We start from the raw sequence: 15,145 nt of genomic DNA, 5'->3' as shown, positions 1-15,145 counted from the left end.
TAAGTCCGGAGTCCTTTATCATACCTGAGTGGCACGGCCTGTCCTTCGTCCTTTCTGTCCTTACCTGCGCCGTCGCCGGGTCGCATCGGCCTGCCCTGGAGACGGTGAGCTTGTGGAGGGCGACTTAGATCTGGTACCGTCGGTCTTGGAATGGTCCTGACGTGATGGGGTCGACCACGTTGGTTCCCTGCAGGATGATTTTCTCAGATGCACTTGGTACTGGCTCCCAGGACACATTTATGGTTTGGGGTTTTTTGTTTTTTGGGGGTTTTTGTTTTTGTTTTACTTTATTTATTTATATGAGAGAGAGCGCACATGAGCAGAGGGAGGGGGAGAAGCAGGCTCCCCGCTGAGCAGGGACCCCCCCCACCCCTGATGCGGGGTTCGAGCCCTGGACCCTGGGATCCTGACCTGAGCCGAAGGCAGAGGCTTAGCCCACTGAGCCACCCAGGTGGCCCCATGGGACAAGTTACATAAGCGTGCAAAAATAATGTTCCAGGGCATCATTAGGAAAGTCCTGTTGGAAACGTACCCCTTTCTCTGATGTTTCCTTTCAACCACTACTGCACCCAGGAATCTCCGACTGTGACAAATGCGGAGTCAGGTTCGGGAAGCCTGGGGTGAGGCCCGGAGCCTGCGCTGACTCCTCTAGGGCTCCCTACCCGCTTCCAGGTTGCTCCCTCCGTGGGAGGAGGTGGAGGCCTTGTCCGGCTGCCAGCAGCAGAGACCAGGCTGACAGGGGCGGCAAAGTGACCCTGAGAACCAAGGCGGCTGGTTTCTAACTCAGAATCTTTTAGAAGGAAGCAAACTTCCTGCTCGGGAAGAATCTTGGGGAGAGAGCGGTAACTCCCTTCTGCCCGCGGCGAAAACAGACCCAGTTAGCGAGATCTTTTGCTTCTCAGTGGATCCAAAGAGGGAAGAATGGGGTGTGCCAGCTTTCTCTTTGAAATTCCTTTTAGGCAGATACTGTTCGTCCTGCTTCCTGCCAGGGCAGCCGGATGGTAAATGGGCATCAATCATGCAGGCTTGGCAGGTGGGTGAGCCGGCATCAGCATGACCACTGACTTCAGTGTCCGCTGGTTGTGGACACTGAGAAACTGTTTGAGGCATGAGGGGAAAAAAAACCCACACATAAAGCAGAGAGCCCTTTGGACTTTGCTCCAGGGACGTTAGAGTAGAGAGCTGTGGGGACTTTCCCTTTGCAGGCTCCAGGCCCTGCCTGCCCCGGGCTCCCCCAGCCGGGCCGGGCTCCTGTGGAGTTGGGTTTTATTGCAGCTGCCTGGATTCCTGCCCTGGAATTTGCACTCACTGGGCCCAGGTGGTGCCAGACGAGCAGCCCACGGCCTCCTGGATGGCCTCGCGTTGAGGGAGCAGATCTCAGTGTTCTGTTGCTTGTGGACGAGCTCTGGGAAGAAAATGGCTAGCGGCGTCCCAGCTGATGTGGGAGCTAGCAAGCACGGCCCTGAAATTTAGACAGGAAATATGGGTTGGTTTGAAGGGAAAACTGTCCGGTGTTCTGACTGATGACCTTTGAGATCCCATAGATGTTTTTGTATATATTATGTTGTTTTATAGTTTCTGCTGGGGCACACCCAGTCTCGTACCTGGAGGGAGCACAGGGTGGCAGGGAGGGTGATGCTGCTTGCTCAGTGACTCAGTCCCTGAGGTATATGGGACCAGCCCTGACAGTGTGGAGAACGAAGGCAGGGTCGCCAGCTGGGTCACCAGCCTGGGGCGTGCCCAGGAGGGGCCTTGCTTTTTTACTGCCCACGTGCCCCATAGGGTCGGATAGGTCCCAACTCGATGGCACCTGCACAGACCTTCCCAAAGGGAGTCACAGGCTTAGCAGTGTGGTGATGTTTGAGGACGAGTGAAGCTGATTGGGTCCGTGGGAACAGCGCAGTCCTTCACAAGTGGAGGGAGCCTGTGGCACTGTGACCGTGTTATGTGGAGACAGTGCTCACTTTCAGAGGAGCTTGGTGTGTCTGTCCACCTGGGCAGCTTCTGCTCTCGAACTGACACATAGTTACATCCTTGAAAAGACAAGCCGGAATTCAGGTATTGTGGGTGCTCCTTGGGTGGAGGAGGATTCCAGAGGGAGGCAGAGGAGGCCCCATCACTGTCCCCTCATGCACAGTGAAGCTTAGTCTGGCAACCTGCGTCCACCCTCTGGACCTGCTCCCAAAGGGGTCCCTCCCCTGGGAGTCCAGCCTCACCCACCCCCTTTGCTCTAAGGGGCCCTCAGCCTCCCTCCACCCTTGGCAGGTGGTACATCCACCTTCTCTTTCCCCAGTGTGCTCAGCAAGAAATTCCTTCCGTGCTGGGGAGCTGGGCTGGGGGGTCCCTAGGAAGGAGCCCACTGAGGGACAGAAGACAGCCCTGGCAGTAAGTCTGCCTTACATTCTACAACTACCAGGATGAACATCTAATTTTATTAGGTTGAAATTATTGTGATTCAGTTGTGATGAACTACACATAAGATGGAATTGACTGTGCTAATCATTTCTCAGTGTGTGGTCGGTAGCATTCCGAACATTCACGCTGCGGTGCAGCCAATCAATCGCCCATACTCTTCATCTTGCAAAACTGAAACTCTGATCAACCAAAACTGTTAATTTGTTACACAAAACCTCTCCATCCAGCCCTCCCCCAGCCCCTGGTGCTCTCCATTCGACGGTTGGTCTCTCTGAGTCTGATGGCTGTAGGAACCTCAAATAAGGGGAATCACACAGTATTTGTCTTTTTCTCCTGGCTTATTCACTTAGTATAATGTCCTTGGGTTCCTCTGTGTTGTAGCATGCTTCAGAATTTGTTTCCCTTTTAAGGCTGGAGAATATTCCAGAATGCTTTGCTTATTCATTGGTAATGAGTGCTTAGGTGGCTTCCACATTTTGACTATTGTGAGTAATGCTGCCATGAACCTGGGGGGGACATTTTCAAGTCTCTGCTTTCAGTTCTTTTGGGTATATACAGAGCTACATTCTTGTATTGTGCTTGGCTTTGTTGCAGTGACCGATACTGCATTTTTTATCACTATCAGATGTGTGGCAACCCTGCATCGAGAAGGTCTACCGGTGCCATTTTTTCTGACCCCATCTGCTCACTTTGTGTCTCTGTGTCACATCTTGGCAATTCTCACATTATTTTAAACTTTCTCATTATGATTATATTTGTCCGGGTGATCTATGATCAGCCATCTTCAATGTTGCCATTGTTGTTTTGGGGCGCCACAAACCATGACCATCGAAGACGGTGACCTTCGCTAATCAGTGTTGTGTGTGTTCTGACTGCTTCACAGACCACTGTTCCTCTTCTGTCTCCCTGTCCTCGCGTGTCCCTATTTCCTGAGACAAAACAGTGTTGAAACGAGCTCAGTCAATAACCCTGCAATGGCTTCTACGTGTTCAAGTGAAGGAAGAGCTGCACGTCCCTCAGTTTTCATCAAAAGCTAGAAATGATTAAGCTCGGTGAGGAAGGCATGTTGAAAGCCAAGATAGGCCGAAAGCAAGATCTCTTGTGACAACTGGTGAGCCAAGTTGTGAACACAGAGAAACAGTTCTTGCAGGAAATTGGAAGCGTTCTTCCAGCAAACACACAAATGATAAGAAAGGAAAACAGCCTTATTGCTGATATGGAGCAAGTTTTAAAGGTCTGGACTGAAGATCAAAGCAGCCACAACATTCCCTTAAGCCAAAGCCCCATCCAGAGCAAGGCCCTGACTCTTCAGTTCTATGAAGGCTGAGAAGGAGGCTGCCGATGAAAAGTCTGAGGTTAGCAGAGGTTAGTTCGTGAAGTTCAAGGAAAGAAACATCTCCAGGTGGAGCAGTGGGGCTGATGGAGAAGCTGCAGCAAGTCAGCAGCCGATCTGGTTGAGGGAATTAAGCAAGGTACTAAACAGATTTGCAGTGTAGACACAACAGCCGTCTGTTGGAGACTGATGCCATCTAGGACTTCATAGCTAGAGAGAAATCAGTGACTGGCTTCTAAGGAAAGGTTGATTCTCTCTTTAGGGGCTAATACAGCTGGTGACTGGAAGTTGAAGCTTATCCTCAGTGACCATTCTGAAAATCTTAAGGCCCTTAAAATCTGTGCTGAATCCAGTCTTCCTGCATTCCGTAAATAAGGCCATAAAGCCCGAATGATGGCACATCTGTTTACAGCACGTTTTACTAAATCTTTTAACCCTGCTGCTGAGACCTACTGCAGAAAAAAGAGTTCCTTTCAAAATATGACTGCTCATTGACAGTGTACCCAGTTTCCCAAGGGCTCTGATGGAAATGGACAGTGAGACAAATGCTGTTTTCACGGCTGCCACAACACGTCCGTTCCATATCCCACGGATCAAGCAGTAATTTTGTCTTTCAAGTCTTATTATTTGAGAAATACATTTCTTAAGGCTGTAGCTGCCTTAGATGGATATTCCTCTGGTGCATGTGGGCAAAGTCAATTTAAAAAACTTCTGGAAAGGATTCAGCACTCTAGATGCCATTAGGAACATTTGTGATTCATGGGAAGAGATCAAAATATCACCATGAGCAATAGCTTGGAGGAAGTGGATTCCAACCATCATGGATGACTTTGAAAGGTTTAGGATTTATTGGAGAAAGTACCTGAAGATGTGGTAGAAAGAGCGAGAGAACTGGAACTGGATGTGGAGCCTGAAGATGGAACTAAATTGCTAGGCTCAGGATCAAACGTGAACGGAGGAGGAGTTGCTTCTTATGGACATGCAAAAACTGTGGTTTTGTGAGATGGAATCCACTCTTGGTGGAGATCCTGTGAAGACCGTTGAAGGGACAACAACATATTTAGGATATTGCAGGAACTTGTCTGATAAAGCAGCGGTAGTAGAGTTTGAGAGGACGGACTCCAACTTCGGAAGAAGTTCTGTGGGTAGATGCCAAACAGTGTCTCATGCTACAGAGAAGGCATTCGCGAAAGCAAGAGCAATCGACATGGCAAAGTTCACTGTTGTCTTAGCTTAAGAAATGGCCATGGCCACACCATCCTTCAGCCACCACCACCCTGGTTAGTCAGCAGCCATCAGCATCGAGGCAGACCCTCCACCAGCAAAAAGATACAACTTCCTGATAGCTCAGATGATGGCTAGCATTGTTTAGCAAAAAAAAAAAAAAAAAAAAAAGTATTTTTATTTTTGTAAAGACTTTATTTAGAGAGAGAGAGAGAGAGAATACAAGCAGAGGAGGGGTAGGGAGAGAGGGAGAGAGACTGTCAAGCAGGCTCCCCGCTGAGAAGGGAGCCTGACATGGGGCTCAATCTCAGGACCCTGAGATCATGCCCTGAGCCGAAATTAAGAGTTGGATGCTTAACCGACTGAGCCACCCAGGTGCCCCAGTATAGTGTTTTTAAATTAAGGTGTGCACATTGTATTTTTAGACGTAATGCTGTTGCCCACAAACACTGCAGTACAGTATAAACAGTACTTTCACATGCACTGGAAACCAAAGAATTCATCCGACTGGTCTTAACCATGGTAGCTGCTGTTTTGCGTGCTCTGGAACCAAACCCATACCACCGCCAAGGTGTTCCTGGACCCAGAAGAGGAATTATAGGGGACCTGATTTTATTTTTTTGAGGAACTTCCGTACTGTTTTCCACTGTGGTTGCACTCCTTTGCGTTTCCACCAGCAGAGTACAATTTCTCCACATCCTTGCCAACATTTCTTTTTCTTTTTTTCTTTTGTTCTTTCTTTCTTTCTTTCTTTCTTTCTTTTTTGTGGGGGGGTAGTGGCCATCCTAATCCTAATTATAATATAAAGGCAGTAGTTTGGGTTTCCTATTTTTCTGTGATAAGTGTCCTGTAGTCCAGCCCCCAATGTCCCCAAAGGAACTGAGATCCAGAAAGAAGAAACCCATGCACAGTGTCTCAGATCCTCATGGCTTACCTGGGACACACAGGGTGATGTCTGAGACTGGAACCTACTAGCCAGCCAACACTACAAGAAGGCCAAGATCAGGCCAAATGGCGACCACTGTGCCTTGGCTCAGTCCTCCACCCCCTCCCTGCTGCAGACACGGCACCCGCAGACTTACGGGCTTGTTGGTGGCTGGCTCCAAGCGGGGACCTCCATAGCATTCAGAGAGGTGTCCTCCGTCGAGGCCCAGGCTCCTCTCCCCTGCCCGCCCTGGCCTCTGCTTGGAAATGTCAGTGTCATCTCAGACCCAGGTCACTGAAAGCCACCTGGTCGTTGCCTCCCACAGTGTGTCCTCTGTTGGGCTGCTTTGACCCTTGCCCTGGAGCCAGAGACTTGGAACCCTAATATCATGGGGTCTTCCTCCTGCTCTTGCGGACTCATCCGTCTTCCCCCCATGGTCGCTCTGCCCATGCACCCCCCCCCCCACACACACAGGCTAACCCTCTCATTCAGGCTGCTTGTCTCCAGAACTGTTCATGCTCACTGCTCTGGCTGCTGCTCTGGCTGCTGCTCTGGCTGCTGCCGCCAGCGCACCCCCCCACCACCACGCCTTCCAGCAGTTTCTCCCACACTGGCTCTCACAGGTGATCTGGGATCCCCACTGGCTATGGGTTAGTTAGGTCCTTGGCCCGCTTCCCAACCGGACCCTCTTTAAGCAGTGGCCAAGCCTTTCCCTTGAACAAAACAGACACAAAACCACCTTCTGCTTCCCTCCCCTTTCTCAGTGACATTGAAAAAGATGATCCCCAAATAGTTGTGGGACGCTCTCATTCGGAACCACCCACTCACGGGTCCCCCAACCAGCAAAATGAGAGCAGTAGATCCTCTCCCTTAGGATATAAAGATTCACATGAGAAAAAATGGTCTAGAGAAACCGCAGCACTCCAGCACCCTGAGCGGATGCAGCCCATAATGCTGTCTTCCCCTAGGGTGGACATGACCCATTAGCCATTCCCCCCCACCTTAATACCTATAGGTATGAAGGGCAGCACACTCAATGTGGAGAATATAAACAGTCTTAATACAGCATCTGCTGCTGGGGCACCTGGGGGCTCTGTCATTTAAGCGTCTGATTTCAGCTCAGGTTATGGACCCAGGGTCCTGGGATTGAGTCCTGCTTCGGACTCCCTGCTCAGCGGGAGTCTGCCTCTCCATCTCCCACTGCCCCTCCCCCTGCTCATTCTCTCTCTCTCAAATAATTAAATGAAATCTTTAAAATATTAAAGCATCTGCTGCCTTCCAGAGATGTTAAATGAAGTTGAAGACATGGGCACCAGGATTGCCACATGGGGAGGTCGACGGCAGTGGGGGAGTGGGGGGTGTGTCCGGTGTCTTGGGCTGGCGTGGAGCGGCTTTCTCCCCCCGAGGTCTCTGTGCTGATGGACCCACACTGCTTCTGAAGTGGGGCCCTGACTCCATCCACACCCCAGGCACCATTTCTGGTGTGGACGGAAATTTCTCACGTGCACTCTTCAAAATAATTATTCTGTGAAAAAAAAAAATGCAACGTCACGAATTTATCAACATAGATATTTATAATCTGTCAGTTGCTTTCATCAAATGATAAAGAAATTGCAATGGAAATGCTGTGCGATTTTGCTGCTAAGGAGGCTCTGTTCTGGAGAAATGTTGCGATCCGATAGCATAACCAGCTCTCGGGTGATGCATGTTCCGTGGGTCTGTTCTGGGTCTAGGATGCTTGGTAAGCCTCCCATGAGCTTCCTGAGTGCAGCCAGGAGGGGGCACTGGTCTCAGCCTTGTGTCCTCAGGCCCAGAGCATCTAGAGGCTTCTCAGAAGTGCTTTTGAGCTATGTTTTCAAGAGAGCAAAGCGTACCAGGCAGGGTGTACGATGTGGGAGAGGCAAGAGGGTGTGATTGTGGGTTTTCCAGGAACGGGGAACCTTAGACCGATTGCCAGGCGAGTGGAGGAGGAGCAAGGGCGGGTTCATGATGGAGGGTCGAGGGAGTCCCCTGAATTTCAGGCTGTGCCATTGCTTTGGGTATTAGCCGCAGCCCTGCAGGGGACAGGTGTGATGGCATTGAGTCACAGACTCCAAAATGAGGCACACACCCAGTTTTTGCTCTGAAGGAATTCAGGGCCTTACTGGATCTTACCGGGGCCAGAAATTCATGTCGTTTTTTGACATGTTCCAGTTTTTTCAGCGTTGGCTAGCTTCAGCATGCATGCACAGGCAGGCCCGCACGTGAGCACACATGCACAGGCTTGCATAAACACACGTGTGTGCTTGCACACGCACGGGCCTGCACATGCACAGACACGCCTGTTCACATACACGTGTGTGCACCTGTGCACAACACACCTGTTCAGGGATGCACACATGTGCACACGTGTACACACACGCACGTAACACTGTGCTGAACAGAAAGCTTCGCCGGACATCCCGGCAGCCTGCGGGGCTGTAGGTCCTGTGTGGGGGTGGGGTCAGGGTGCACCGCGCAGAGTCTGGTGTGAGAAGATGCATGGCCCCCGTGGTCGGAGCTCATCTCCTGCATGTGGAATGAGGGCATCCTGGGAGGCAGCAGGATCCACTGGCTGAGGCTGGACGGTAGGAGGATGCTGCATGTGTGCAGGTGTCCGTGATCAAAGCTGTGCTGGGAGCTGGGGAGATTGTTCATGTGAGGAATGCTGGGGTGACTGGTGATTCCTTCTTCCTCTCTCCCTACTTCCGCTCCTGTGGTGGGGTCGGCTGATAGAATAAATGCGTCAGGAGCTGCTTCCTGCTCGACTCAGGAGTTCAAGCCAGCTTTATTCGTATCCAGAAATAAACAGAGAGCATCCTGAGCAAATGTATTCATTTCCCCAACATGTTAAAAAATAAACACTTCTTTTCCCACAACAAAAGCACCTTTGGGAGGTAATGTGAACAGCAGGTGGGCTTCTGGGAGCCTGAGCATCTAGCCCTAGACCCAGGGTTGATTAGTGAAGGACTCTGTAACCTACTTCTCCGTGTCCCGACTTCCCCATCCGTAGAACGGGTGGCATCCGTTCTTCATAACAGGCTGGAGAATGCAGCACTGAAAATCGTTTGGGTTTATTGCTAGCTTTGCTGTGTTCTAGTCTTATCAAGATGTGTCCATGCCCCTCTCCTATGAAGCAGGAATAACTGTAGTACCTCCTCAGAGTGTCATTGGGAGGGTCGATGAATTAGTGACATACAGCCCTCCCCCCCCCCGCAATATGCCAACTACTTCGCTTTCATTTCTGCAAGTTAAAAATGAAGGAAGTATGTAAGGGATAAGAGGAAGGCACAAATGATAACGGTTATGACACCAATATAAGGTGCTCACCAAGAAAAAAAGGGAATTGATCTAGGTCTACATATCCCGGTAGAGGGGGAGACTGGAACGTCATTCCGATCTGAGTCTTGACATTAACCCCTGACATGAATGGCAGGAGCTCGTGGCCTGCTCTGAAACCCATTTGCATCCCCCCCCCTCAATTTTAAGTGACCTCTTTCATTTTACAAGTAATGCATTTATAGGTGATATTATAGAAAAGTTAGGAAGTGCATAGAAGTGAAAATAGCAAAATGTGATATGACACATATCCTGGAGCTTCTTGTGTGCATCTTTCTAGACCATGATCTATGACTACAATTCATAATTCTCTTAGAAATGGAATTTTCTAAAACAGTATTTGTTTTCTAAAAAAAAAAAAAAAATCTGAATCCAGTACTTCGGTACATCAAATCCTATACTTTTAAAGTGTATTTAACTAGTACCAGCATAACATTGTTTTGAAGTACCATAGTTTGTTGAAACGGTCTCTTACTGACGTGCAGTTCGATTATTTTATGTTTGTTTGCCATTGTAAATTATGCGGTACTGAGCACCTTTGAACTTCCCACGGGGAAATAATTGGGGAGTTATTTCTTTGCGACCAGTTTCTAGAAATGGATTTACCGTGCCTGATACCTTGGGCCAGAGTGCCCCCAAGAAGATTGCTCTGCAGGAGAGTTTAAGCTCGTTAGCTCTTTGTGGCAGGAGGTGGGAGGGCGAAAGTGGGCAGGAGCGGCCCCTGGGAGTCAGGCACGTCCACTCTCCATTGCTGCTCCAACACCAATAACCATGGGCCTTCAGGGGAGCTACAGATCTCTTGGACGTGCAATTTTCTCAGCTGCCAAATCGTTTGAATGAGGTGAACGTCCTAAGGTTATTATTAGCAGAGGCCCTGGCACTGAGTAAATACTAGCTATTATAAAATACCTGCGGTCTCTGTAAGATGAGGCCCTTACGCACACATAAGCATCTCTGTATGTGCATGTATATACACATACATGAAGACAGAGACATACTTGTATATAAAATACCTGTATCAAGTAAGGTCTTTTGCCTCCCTGAATGATCTGGAGGATACCAAATGGGTGACTAGTGGGTGACTGGTTCCCAGGTGTTTACAAATGTCCTGCAAAGTGAACTGAGAACCCAAAGCATAGCTAGGAATAAGGTGACAATCCCATGGCTCATCTACATGCAGGGGGGCCCAGGGGAAGGTACTGGTCGGGTGGGCTTTCTGGGTAATTTAGTGCACCCTGATGCTGTCCTAACAACCCCAGCATCGTGGGTCTGTGGATTCCAGGTCTGCAGCTGGTCATGGTCCTGGACCCAGAACTGAGACAGGGATCCAAGCTGAGTGGGGCAGACCACTGGGGGAGTCCACGTTAACTTGGTGTGATTTCTTTTTTTTTAACCCACTCAGTGGCTCAGAAAGGGCTGGTCCACACAAACTCTGCTACACCATCCCACTCCTCGATCTGTACAGATTGTGACGTGCCGCTGCCTGGTGGGAATCCATTTCTCGGCCGATCCTTTCCTTTCCAGCATGCTTCACCTCTTCTTAGTTGTCCCCTTTCTGTTAGTGTTGAAGAGTGTGCCAATGCATCAATTTTAAAAGGGGTTATATACCTCAGAAGGCTGTTCTGAGGAGGGAGAAATAGTTAAAATGGCTTGTCATGAGGGAAAGTCCTAGAAAGCTGCTGGACGCTCCAGGGTGATGGTGTTAAGGTCGTAGTTGGAAGCTGTTGTCTCATTCAGTCCTTCTGTGCTGTCACTGTTGAAGGAGGAAGATGAAGGCCCGCGCCCCCCCTCCTCCTGGAAAGCCTGCCACGGCGAATGTGCAAAGCGATCAGAAGCCTCCCCGGGACGTGTCTCCCGGGCCCGCGCAGAACCTGCTGCACATGAAGGAGAACTTGAGGAACAGCACGGTGGCTGTCACCGTGGTTCTGCCCAGCGGGCTGGAGAAGAAGAGTGTGGTCAGTGGCAGGTAAGGGTCCGGGCACCTTGCGGAGGGCTCACTGCCGCCCGGCCTCAGGTCCAGGGAGAACTGAACAGTGGGTCGTGTGGGGTTGTGTTCACTCCCCTGTCAGGCAGACCTGGGACCCGGGACACGGAGCTGGGTCCACGTGACCATCCAGAGTGGCTCACCTGGATGACGTTGGCTAAGCCGCCCCTCCTCGACTCACCATCATCCTGAGGGTGCAAGGACTGCACAGCTCAGTCCTGCTGGAGGGCGAGCTGGGGGGAAGCAGCAGGGGTCACAGGTCCATACGCTTCTCCAAGTAGGTGGCCAGTCCCCGGGGTCTGCACCAGCCTCCTTGGCATGGAAGTGATGCAGCTGGGGAAGCCTCCCGATTCGACCCTGCCCCATCCGCTGACAGGCTGGCCCACAGAGGTGTAGATGCAGTCAGCGGTCAGTTTTCCAAATGGAGCCTCCACAGCATGTCTGCCCTGACGGCTGAGCTCCAGCCCAACCAGTTTCCAGCCCTGAGATGCCCACTGGATTCCTTTCTCACACCTGACCCACCTGGGAACGTGCCTGAGGTCAAGGTCACATACCCCTTCCTCTTCCCACATCAGCTGCACTGGAAACATTGGCAAAGCCTCCTGCGATCATAGTATTAAGAACTTTATTACCGATAGAATTTCTGATTTCAAGATACATCATCATGTTGTTTGATCAATTTTGTGCTACAGCTGTTGTTCCTGATACTTCGATCTATAAGAACACATTTTCACAGAGTCATGGGAAACAAAAATTAAATCTCAGCATTTATATAGTTTTTATGATAGAGTGTGATGGAGTGATCAACTGTGGAAACTTTGCAGCATAAAAATATAGTTTGTCTAATTCTGAGGCAGGAGCGAATAGAGGTTGTATGTCTTGGAAAATAAGATATGATCAGATGTATTTCACTCTTTTTTTAAAAAATATGTTATTTATTTGTTTAACAGAGAGAGAGAACACAAGCAGGAGGGACTGGGAGAGGGAGAAGCAGGCTTCCTGCCGAGCAGGGAGCCCAATATGGGGCTCGATCCCAGGACCCTGGGATCAGGACCTTAACGACTGAGCCACCTATGCACCTCAGGTGTATTTCACTCTTAAAAAAGCAGTTTGCTCCAATATTTTTAAAAATGGATAAAGGTGGAAATCACATCACTGTGGGTGCTTTTATTTTATTCTGGTGGTTATGATGAGGAGAACAATGGAAGGATTTTATTTTAAAATATCAGGATTTGAATTCTCCCTGAAATGTTATGCTGTTTAAACTTTGTCATGAAGATTCACGGTGGCAACTTGATGTGCAAAGGGGTATGTGCATCTTACAAATCTCTCCACGGGCTACGCAAACACGTGGCAGATGCTTGCTGCCAGCCTCGGTACATAGCTGGGGTGGGGGCTGTTGGGTTGTCAGGTACGGCGTCTCCTCCCGCACTAAGTGATGTCGGCCCATTTCCATCCGCCCAGTGTGGGGCTTTCCCCTAGGAGGCCCCGCCTGTAGCTGGGGTCCCAGCCGCAGGGCTCTGCTGGAAGCAGCTGAAGTTGGTCTATGCTATATCCCCGAGGGAGGGCCCCCCCCCCCCCGCCGCCTGCAGCCTTGCAGCCCCCAGAGGCCAGTCGCTCTGGCAGTTTCAACAGGCAGAGCTTCCAGGGTTTGCGAAATGCAAGTGATGAGAATCTCTGGTCTCTTTGCTTCACAGAGTGGTCCTTGTCCTAAGGATGCTTTTCCCATCAAACTTTACCTTGAAAATCTACAGGCTGGCAAACTAAGAGGTCCGTGAAGTTTGACCAGTGAATGTCTAGTCAACATTCCTATATTTTCAACCCAATTTTTTCAAAGATTTTATTTATTTTTTTGGAGAGAGCATGTGCACGAGCCAAGGGAGGGGCAGAGGCAGAGGGAGAAGCAGGCCCGCCGCTGAGCAGAGAGCCTGATGTGGGGCTCGATCCCAGGACCCTGGGATCATGGCCTGAGCTGAAGGCACAGGCTTAACCCACTGAGCCCCCCAGGCACCCCCGACCCAATTTTTAATTACACTGAAAAATGCTATTTTATTGAGATATGATTAACATATAAACTCAGTACTTGTTAACTGCATCCTTCTTGACGAGTCTGTAGCTCGGTGCACACCTGTGAAACCACTGTCACTATCAAACTAGTTACATATTTTGTAAAGAAATGGCCTTGTGGGTCCCATCTCCATGCGCTCACACCTGGGCCCAGTTCTCCAAACGCATGCAGAGATAGAATGCTTTCCTGACAAGTACAACAATTACCCTGAAAACCATTTCCAAACGGAACGCTTTCTTAAATCGCATCTTTTTAATTTGTCTTTTCTCTTTACAAAGTAGAAGCTACCACTTTGTAAGGTGGCCGTGTAGTAATGAGAAAACGTGCAGCTTCTTAAAGATCCAGCGTTGAAACACTTTCCTCTTCTCCAGCAGTAAATTCTAATCCCTCCTCCCAGGCTTCCTGCAGGGTTAAGTGAGTCAGCGCTGCAGCCCCTGGGCTGCCTTCACTGGGACCTTGGCATCGTGGCTGGTGCTGATTCAGCAGCTGCTTGCTGAGGGATTTGGTTTCATGTGTCATACTTTAATAATACCAGAGCCGGCTGAAGTCCAGTCCCCGACCCTTGCTTAAAATAGATCTGCTAATTGCTAATCAATGTGGTTTCTCTCTTCTGTGTTATTAGAGAACGTGCCCAGCTTTTTATGAGACAAGCATGCAGCTGATCATTTATAATCAGCCCCTTACCCGTGCTTTTTCCTGATATGAAAGATTCTCCGAGAGGAAACGTTAGTAATCGCCATCTGAGGATTGCATTCTGCATAGGACTGATTTTTTTTTTTACTTTTTTAAAGTGTTCTTGGGATTTGGAAACTTAATTATAAGTTCCAGTCTGTTCTTACAGTGATTAGGACCTGAGAATCTGCGTTTTGGGCCTTTTTTTTTTTTTAAGATTCATTTATTTACCTTAGAGAGTGAGAGAGAGAGAGAGAGCAAGAGGGAAGGACAGAGGGACGAGAGAAACTCAAGCCAACTCCCCACTGAGCCCAGAGCCCAGCGCAGAGCTCGACCTCACGAGCCTGAGATCACCATCTAGCCAAAATCAGGAGTCCAGTTGAGCCCCACAAGGTGCCCCCATATTCTGGGCCGTTCTTAAGGGAAGTGCTCTGGCCTAGGATTAGGAATGGCATTACCAGCGCCGCATGGGGATGGTCGAAGGAGGCCACCAACTCCATCACATGGGTTGGGACACACTTAAAGAGAAGATATTTGAAAAGACAATGCCCTTCGGCAAAAGAGAGCTTCGTGAAGTATGTCAGTCTCTGGAGTGTTGGGGCTGTGTCTTTTGCTGTGATAAAGTAGTCAGGTCCAAGTTGGTATGCATGCCCAAGGGGCTGGGACAGGAAAAGGCAAACATTTCCTTTGCAGAATACAGGAAATCTCCCTCGGTATTCATTCTTGTGATTCTTCACGATAGACACGCTTACAACAGTGAAGGAGTCTTTAGGTCCTGGAGCTTATCAGATAGCCCAGGCTCTCATAACGTGCGTGTTGGGTCTGCACGTTCCTTCCGGAGAGAACTCGCTGGCTCCACACTGGATGGGAGGGAGGCTGTGAGCTCCTGGCAGCTCTGGGGTGTCCTTCACCCACCCTCCCCTTCCAGGTGTAGGTGAAGCCCCTTGCTTATCGAGGCTCCCAGAGCTGAAGGGAGCCTGGTCTTCTCTGGAACTCAATGAGTTAAGGAGGTGATGTTAAACAAGACATTTCTGGTGCTGGGGAGTCGGCCAGGAGAAGACTGCTCTGGAAATAACTGGCTGACAGGTTGCTTTGGTTTCGTTTGATTTACATTTTTTTTTGAAGAATATCTTTTTTTAGAAGAGCTCATTTTTTTAGAACAGTCTT

At 49.6% G+C, this 15,145-nt stretch overlaps 1 protein-coding gene across 11 annotated transcripts in view; it reads left to right on the top strand.

Moving 5' to 3' along the window:
• The window catches only part of COBL (cordon-bleu WH2 repeat protein), a 261,173-nt gene that overhangs the window by 86,404 nt on the left and 159,624 nt on the right, over positions 1-15,145 (top strand). For all 11 annotated transcript variants that reach the window (XM_082692846.1, XM_082692844.1, XM_082692845.1 and 8 more), the window contains exon 2: positions 11,017-11,220. In XM_082692846.1, the coding sequence (XP_082548972.1) occupies positions 11,017-11,220 (204 nt within the window). The remainder of the gene's footprint in view (positions 1-11,016; positions 11,221-15,145) is intronic.

This window comes from Mustela nivalis, assembly GCF_964662115.1.
Source record: "Mustela nivalis genome assembly, chromosome: 12".
NCBI classification, from domain to species: Eukaryota; Metazoa; Chordata; class Mammalia; order Carnivora; family Mustelidae; genus Mustela; species Mustela nivalis.
This window is presented reverse-complemented; position numbering and strand designations above follow the sequence as displayed.